General features: G+C 39.1%; 1 protein-coding gene across 5 annotated transcripts in view; it reads right to left on the minus strand.

Annotated features, from left to right (window-relative positions):
- LOC108315246 (heterogeneous nuclear ribonucleoproteins C1/C2-like) overlaps positions 1 to 9060 on the minus strand; it is a 32125-nt gene that overhangs the window by 2936 nt on the left and 20129 nt on the right. For 3 of the 5 annotated variants that reach the window (XM_017544475.2, XM_017544468.2, XM_017544472.2), the window contains exon 2: positions 1289 to 1565. In XM_017544475.2, coding sequence (XP_017399964.1) covers positions 1289 to 1529 — 241 coding nt within the window. In that variant the 5' untranslated portion in view covers positions 1530 to 1565. Of the gene's footprint in view, positions 1 to 1288; positions 1566 to 8260; positions 8282 to 9060 lie in introns of all 5 variants that reach the window. The other 2 variants (XM_037744293.1, XM_037744295.1) reach the window with 1 other exon arrangement.

The following is a 9060-nucleotide window of genomic DNA, read 5'->3' on the forward strand; positions in this document are numbered from 1 at the left end:
CATGGTGGCGCGTGCCTGTAATCCCAGCTACTCAGGAGGCTGAGGCAGGAGAATTGCCTGAACCCGGGAGGCGGAGGTTGCGGTGAGCCGAGATCGCGCCATTGCACTCCAGCCTGGGTAACGAGCGAAACTCTGTCTCAAAAAAAAAAAACAAACAAACAAACAAAAAAAACAGACATCTGGCTGGACGTTGTAGCTCACGCCTGTAATCCCAGCACTTTCGGAGGCTGAAGTAGGTGGATCACCTGAGGTCAGGAGTTTGAGACCAGCCTGGCCATCATGGTGAAATACTCTGTACTAAAATTCCAAAAATTAGCTTGGCGTGGTGGCACCCACCTGTAGTCCCAACTACTTGGGAGGCTGAGGCAGAAGAATTGCTTGAACCCAGGAAGCAGAGGTTGCAGTGAGCTGGTATGGTGCTACTGCACTCTAGCCTGGCGACACAGCAAGACTCCGCCTCAAAAAAAAAAAAGACATCTAGCACAACTAATCAAATGAAATACACAAATATACATGTGAACAATGGATTCCGGCTTGAATAAACCAAACCATAGGTAGTAAGTATTCTAAGCTGTCGTTATATTTTAAAAGACAAGGGCTGGGTGCAGTGGCTCATGCCTGTAATCCGAGCACTTTGGGAGGCCGAGGTGGGCAGATCGCAAGGTAAGGAGATCTAGACCATCCCAGCCAACATGGTGAAAACCCATCTCTACTAAAAATACAAAAAACTGATCAGGCATGGTGGCACCGGCCTGTGGTCCCAGCTACTTGGGAGCCTCAGGCAGCAGAATTGTTTGAACCAGGGAAGCAGAGGTTGCAATGAGACTCCGTCCCCAAAAAAAAAAAAAGAAAAGAAAAAAAAAAAAAACACACAAGACAATCTAAGACTCAGTCAAACTATGCAGTAGGCTCAACGGGTAGAGGAGTGAAACCAAGAAGTCCGATTCCAGTGCCCAACCCTAGAAGACTCTAGTCTGCTGTGGGCAGGACATAACCATTTAGACAACATTTTTACATTGTAAAGTGTCATTCCCAGCTCCCCTTACTGAAGATTTCCAACTGAGGGTTGTTCTATCTCAACTACATAAAATGGTACAATGAAGAATATGCTTTACTTAGCCAATTATAAACTATAAGCCTAATGTCTTTATTAGGCTGAAGTAATAGTCACAGTATGCAGAATATCTCAAGCTGTCAGTTTGACAGACAGGGGAAAAAAACCCTGAATGGAAAAACTCAGGCCTGAATTATATCATCAATGAAAAAATTCACTTAACAGAGACCTTACCTAAAACCTGGCCAGCAATCATTCTGCCATCCTCTCCTGCTACAGCAGCCCGGGCATTTCTCTCATTAACATATTGAACGAAGGCAAAGCCCTTATGAACAGAGCAGCCCACAATTTTGCCATACTTCGAAAAGATTGCCTCCACATCAGATTTCTTGACCACGAGTGTGTTTAGATTCCCAATGAACACACGGGAGTTCATGGAGCGAGGATCTGTCTTGTTGGTAACGTTGCTGGCCATTGTGTTTGATGATAAGGTTTCTCACAAAGCCGAAAACTGTAAAGGAAAAAAAAAAAAAAAAAAAAAAATCAGGTGAACAGATGCTAAAAATAATATTCCTTGATAAAAACTTCTGCACTCTCTCTGAACCACTGTTCAGTTAACTGCCCAGAGTATCAGGCAACTTAAAGGGACTCACAGTATTAAATATGTATTTACTAATAAATTCAGAGCCTCCATCCTCTGAATATACTCTTACGAAAATTCAACTTCTTCCTCTTAATTCTATTTCAGCATCACTAAACTATAAAGTCTCAGGAGAAAAAAATTCTCCCTTGCAGATCATTGGCAATATAATTTCCTTGGACATAATTAATTCCATGTGGCTTCCTCTAAGTCCTCAATCAAATTAGAATTGCCTACATTCTCTGATACCAATTTCTGCTGTTTTGCACATTATAGGTCATGCTATCACCTGCCATCAATAATAACTCTATCTTCATTCGCATTACTTTTAGTGAGTTTCACCGGTTCTGTATATATTCACACAGTACGTCAAATTCTGTGCCAAGCCATTCATTAGCTAGATTAGTATGGATAGCTTATTACACTTACCCATGAAGTATAATTTTCTTCAAAAGGCAATAAATAGGATCAATTTGTTTCCACTAGAAATACCTATTTCCACGTACTTCAATTAATTTGCAATATGCTTTAGATGCGTACATATGCATACCATCTTTTTACAGACTGCAATGACTCCAAGCCTACTTTTTATATAACCTAAAACACAGGACATTTAATAATATCGGATGGTGATGATGATAAAACGTGCCAGTGGAACACGGCATGAATCAAGTAAGGATCAGGGGAACTAAAGAAATATACAAAACTTTCCACAGATTTAAAACCAAAAATTATCTGTCTTTATGTATGTGATGGAGGCTCAAACCTATAATAATAATGTGGAGAGTCACAATACCATCTCAGGTCCTGTATAAGCAAAAATGTTTTATTTCACATTCTTTTAGCATTTTGTCTTCTGCCTCTTCCCAATCCAATCCCCAATTGTTAACAAGATTTAAAAACACATTCTTAAGATTAATTACCCCTTCAACCCTTTGAAAGGTACTGATGAATCTTAAGATTCCAGCATGTTATCCTCCAATCCTCAAGTGAATCATGACAAACTAGTTCTCATGGATGAAGTGAAAATAAAAACGTCTAGTATGTATACATATAAGTACATAAAAACACAGGTAGTATAACACCATTTCATTTATACACAAGTCCTACCATTCTGATGCTTAATACAGTCATTTAACAGGCTACTTAAAAGCTCAAACTTTACTTCCTTCCAAACCTTTCTGAAATTTAAAAGTCTGTTAGTTTCTAAAGTATACCTTTACAGAAAGTTATTAATATTTTAAGACTAAGCAATAAAAATTAACAAACAATTGCCATTGAAAACCACCAGCAGCCTTTCAGCTATTAAGTATGCCAGAAAGTCTGAGAACACTAAGAGGAAATAGAACAAAAATCTGCAAAAAGGCCTAACTGGTTTCAGATATTACTGCCAGTTTATTAACATTTGCCGGGCACAGTGGCTCATGCCTGTAATCCCAGCCCTTTGGGAGGCATAGGCGGGTGGATTGCTTGAGGTCAGGAGTTTGAGACCAGCCTGGCCAACATGGTGAAACTCCACCTCTAAAAAAATAAAAATAAAGAACAAAAAAAAAGATTTGCCATTATTACAACTAGAGGTATAATCCGGTTTTCAGAAATTATTTTTCACAAGCAACAGGTGTATCAATAGAAAATATCATCTCCATAGGTTTAATGAGAAGAAATTACCAGGGCTGAGGGTCTCTATAAGCTACCAGCATGCTAAACATAAAGGAGAAAACCCACCAAACCACAGATGTCCAATGTTTCAAATGGACATTTGCAAAAAATACAAATGTGACTGAAATACCCTTTTGAACAGAAACAGGTTTAAATGACCATCTTCTCAACTTTCACAGCCCAAGGCATTTTTCATGTGTATCAGAGCTTAATTCTCTAAATGATCCCCACATGAAAAGTTCGGTAGAAAAGCATCCACTAACATGAGTAAAAGGATGCTAGCAATGGTTGTCATCTCTGAGTTTAAAGATATGATTTCTCACTTTCCTTATGGTCTTATTTTTTAATTTGCTCCAAAATCATCAACTACTTATTTTAGAAATATACTAATCCCAACTTCAAAAGGCTGTCTAAAATTAGTAAGATAGCTGTAAATACCCATACTTAATTATGAGAATTTAAATTCAAGATGGAGGCAACAGTAAAGACAGATGTACTCACAAATACCGATTAATTCTACTCTTAGTAACGTATCCTCCTAAGACATGAACAGTCACTAAAACTAATTCATTTTTAGGGTCAAATATTTAATAATCATGTGCTGAGTACCACGTTTGGGGCAACTCCAGGGGACTAATAGTAACAAAGACTCTCCCCTTAGAGCTTCCTTTTTAATTCTAGTAATGTTGATTTTTAAAATTTTATGTAAGAGGTACATTTCCCAAAGTTTTAGAAATAACCAAATGATGTTAAGTCACACTTCATCCTAGGTACCTTAGATGAAATTTCCATAAAGAGATAATGTTAGCCCATACTGTTTAACACAAAAAAATCTACAGGAAAAGAACTGGGATTCTTGGAAGGAAGCAGCAACAGCAAAGCAGTTTTTCAATCTTTGATTTCCAACAGAAGACACCAAGATGGCAAAATCACTATCCTACAGACAGCATTTACAACAAAACTCCAAAATGCAAAACAGTAAAGGCAAGCTGATAGCCAGCATATATGGTTTCATTAACTACGGTGGGAGAAAAAAATAAATAAATAAGGAACTTGGAGAATATGAGTTAGAAATACCAGAATACCAAAATACCCCATAGGTATTTAATTAAAAAGCAAGAGGAACCAATTTGAAGAAAAGCAGTTAAAATTTCCAAGTTTTACCTGCTCCAACAGTGAGTGAACACAAGGGACATTTTAAATGTGTAAAGGTGCAAGAACAGTTGCATCCCTGGAAAATCTCCTAACCAAACTCTATGGGGCTGATTCCACTCTCAATCTCTTCTTGCTCTCACCAAAGGTTAACCACCAGTCTGACTTTACTAGTATTTTCTTACTTTTAAAGTAAGGCAGGCAGGGTGCAGTGGCTCACGCCTCTAATCCCAGCACTTCCGACGTGGGTGGGTCATGAGGTCAAGAGAGCTAGACCATCCTGGCCAACATGGTGAAACTTCATCTCTACTAAAAGTTAAGAAATTAGCTGGGTGTGGAGTAGCTGGTGGCTCCCACCTACTCGGGAGGGTGCGGCAGGAGAATCGTTTGAACCCAGGAGGCGGAGGTTGCAGTGAGCCGAAATACTGTCATTGTACTCCAGCCCGGTGACAAAGCAAGACTGTCAAAAAAAACCCAAAAAACAAAAAAACCTCTAATGCCTAAAGTATAACCATAGACATTAGAGTATTTCCAGAAAAATAAATGTGAGGCATTTAAAGTGTTTTTGTAGATAAGTTCCCCTTCTACTGTATTAAAGTTTATCTGTTGAAGAATCCAGGGTATTGACCAGTAGTTTCCTTGTCTGTATTTTCCAGGATACTCTTAGTACAATTTCCCTATATTCTTCTGTAATTCCTGATATTGGAAGCTGGGACCAAAGGCTTTTTCAGCCTCATATGCAATCTTTTGGCAAGACTACCTTGTCCTGCAAGTGGCAATACCTTTTTGTGGTGTTATTGATGCTTCAACAATACAATTTCTCTCTAGGTGGTATGATGTGGTTTCTCGAGCAATGCTTTTACCATATTATGCAGACTCTTGTTAGAAATCCTAGTAACAGTCCCTCAGTTCTTGCATGCAGCGGGTGGCTGGCATCCTTTTGCAGCTGTACAACAATTTCAATGGGTAAAATAAAATCCTTGATCACATTTCTTGCCTTGTTACTACCTTTACTTCTAGAAGGTTTTCTAGTTGTCAGGGGATTATTCCAAAGTGGAAATCTTGGCCAGGCATGGTGGTTCATGCCTGTAATACTATCACTTTTGGAGGCCAAGTGGATGGATCACATGTGGCCAGGAGTTCAAGACCAGCCTGGCCAACATGGCAAAACCCCATCTCTACTAAAAGTACAAAGATTAGACGAGCGAGGTGGCACATGCCTGTAATCCCAGCTACTTGGGAGGCTGACACATGAGAATTGCTTGAGCCGGGATTCAAAGGTTGGTTGCAGCAAGCTAAGACGGGGTCACTGCATTCGAGCCCGGAACTCTGCCTCAAAAACAAACAAAAACAGCGTAAATCTTGCTTACAAAATCCTATCTGTTACTGTAAAGAGGGTTTTTCTTTTAGAGCAACTCAGTTTTTTCTAAGAATTTTGGTGTTTTATCAACTAGGGAAAAAAAAAGGAAGCAACCTTAAGTTTAAGGCTTTATAAATATAAATAAATATAACATCAGTCATATTTACACTGTCTCATTGGTCATAAGGCTGTCTCGTTGGACATAAAGGTTTACATTTTGGAGTAATCCTGTGAAGAGTAGATAGGACAATTCAAATTCTCCTAGCTTTTTAAGGAAGTAGTAGCAGGGGCCGGGCACAGTGGCTCATGCCTGTAATTCCAGCACTTTGGAAGACTGAAGCAGGCGTATCACTTGAGGTCAGTAGCTCCAGACCACCGTGGCCAACATGGTGAAACCCCACCTCTACTAAAAATTCAAACATCAGCCGGGCGCGGTGGCTCAAGCCTGTAATCCCAGCACTGTGGGAGGCTGAGGCGGGTGGATCACGAGGTCAAGAGATCGGGACCATCCTGGTCAACAGGGTGAAACCCCATCTCTACTAAAAATACAAAAAATTAGCTGGGCATGGTGGCGTGTGCCTGTAATCCCAGCTGCTCAGGAGGCTGTGATTCAAACATCAGTCAGCTGTGGGGGCCTGTGCCTATAATGCCAGCTCCTTGGGAGTCTGAGGAAGGAGAATCGCTTGAACCCAGGAGGCGGAGGCTGCAGTGAGTCGAGATCACACTAGTGCACTCCAGCCTACGTAACAAAGTGAGAATGTCTCAAAACAAACAAATATACTGTTCCAAATATTCCAGTTTCTTCTACTATTTGTAAATCAGAAGGTTGTAGCACAGGCTAAATACTCTGTAATTCTTAAAGCATAACCTAGTCACATCCTTTAAAAATTTCTTCAACAAATGAGAACCCTAAGTGCTATTTAAGTCAAACTCTTTCTTAAAACTTACACTGAACGACACAGAAGCTCTGTCCTGAAAAGGATAGACTTTAAAATCCTAAAATTAGGCTGGGCGCAGTGGCTCATGCCTATAATCCCAGCACTTTGGGAGGCTGAGGTGAGCAAATCACTTGAGGCCAGGAGTTCCAAGACCAGCCTGGGCAACATGGTATAAACCAGTCTCTACTAAAAATAAACTAGCTGGGTATGGTGGTGGTTGCCTGTTAGCCCAGCTACTTGGGAGGCTGAAGCAGACAGAATTGCTTGAACCTGAGAGGAGGAGGTTGCAGTAGGCCAAGATCATGCCAGTGCTCTCCAGCCTGGCCAACAGTGTGAGACTCCGTCTCAAAAAGAAAGAATAAAAAAGAGGTAACATAGTGGTAGCACTCAAATTTCTATTACACACATGGATAAATGTGTTTTATGTTATTATATACTATGATATTTTCATTTCAGGTTCTTATTCCTATTTTTAATCAAAGGATCACCAAAGTCCTGTATTATCTAGAAAACAAAACTGGAAAATACTGAGTTATTTCTACTGCCCAAAAATCTGTTTTTATCTGCTATGCTTCTCTGTTTTATCATGTGCCCTATCCTGAAGCAGTAGAAGTAATTTGAGGTTTTAATAGTACTGTGAAGGATAGAAAGTTTCTTGGAGACAGAAATTTGTCTCTATCTCACACTGTCACCATCCCAGCCACAGCTTAAAAGCAAAAATTAAGTAAAAATTCTATCTAGTTGGGATAGAAGCAAACCTGTCTATTTTATTTCCAACTGTTCATTCTAAGTGTGAGGTGCTACCATGCCTCTTCACCCTTTTAATGGAGGCAAACCAATCTTGGATTGTCAAATCTAGCTAAAAATTGGAAAAATTAAATTCTCCGTTTCCACTAAATTGACTTTTTATCTCAAGTAGTTCTACTTGGAAAAGGTATGGCACTTTGCATTATCTGAAGACTGTTTACATAAATAAGGTTCAAGTGGTTCACAAACAGGTTACAAAAGCCCTGGAATTCCCTGAGAGATAAGCTAAGACTAATTTAAATGTGGAATCCAGCCTTCAGCATTATTGCTTTTTAATCTGGTCACTAGAATTCCACCTTTGATGGAAAAAGCTTGAGGCATAGGAGATTAGATTACTGGACATGTCCTCAGTGCCACTCAACCCAAGTGTTTTCAGTATTATCTTGGTTTATTTACTGCAGAAGTACACAAGTAAACAAAGCCCAAGATGTTTCTACTGAGAAATTATTTCATCAAGCCCTGGCCACCTCTCCACATAGGCTGATCACATACTTAAAACACATTATCCATTGGTCCAGGAAAAAAAAAAAAAAATTAAAGATGCTGTCACTTTGACTTACCAGATATTGTATCACACTAGAAACAAAGGAAAATACATATTACATCAGATTAGGAAATTCAGAACCCTGCCTTACAGTTTCCTTTATTACTGTATCTTAAGACCTAAACAACTCCTTGTATTCAATTCAACATAAATATCAATTCCATATACTGAATATGCTATATATGCAAAATTTCCCTTCTTTGCAAAAATTTCAAAGACAATAGCGGCACTAGATGGCAGCAACGAGTTATCTATTTTCTAAAAGCATTACTAAATCTTCTGTATAGCAAAGTTTTCAGTCATTCATAATTTCCTGTTAAGTTTCTCAATATTCCTTTTGGATACGATAAATTCTTCTGCATACTCAGCTCACCATCACTTCATCTATGTTGTTTAAAATACTTCAACTCCTAGTTTGTTTATTTGGGTCAAGGTACCCTATTCCACATTAGGCTCTGTCTCTGGTCACCATTTTTGTGCTCTGCTTCCTATGGATCTTTATTGCTTCCACCTATCCCCTGCCTCTGGCCTCTTCAGAGGCCATCCAATGCCTGGGAAAGATGTGTATTTTAATTTACACCACTGACAAGAATCACTGGCTCATTTCATCAAAAATAGATATCTCAAGGTAAATACGAGAGAAATCTCTGGGAAAGTAGTAGTACATGACGATATTACTAAGACATTTTCAGGCTATGAACAAAGTTGGCTACTTTTAGATAATTATGCTAAGTGATATGTTTCAAGTATAAGAACTAAGAATACGTAAGACCTTGTAAATCATGGGGGGAAATGGATAATTCAATAAATGGTACCACGAAGCAGCCATCTTGCACAAAAATTGGAACCAACTTCACTCTATATCCTAACATAAGTGGATCATAGTTTCGATGTTAAAAAACTGCG

Source organism: Cebus imitator, unplaced genomic scaffold (genome assembly GCF_001604975.1).
Source record: "Cebus imitator isolate Cc_AM_T3 unplaced genomic scaffold, Cebus_imitator-1.0 Scaffold170, whole genome shotgun sequence".
Lineage (NCBI taxonomy): Eukaryota > Metazoa > Chordata > Mammalia > Primates > Cebidae > Cebus > Cebus imitator.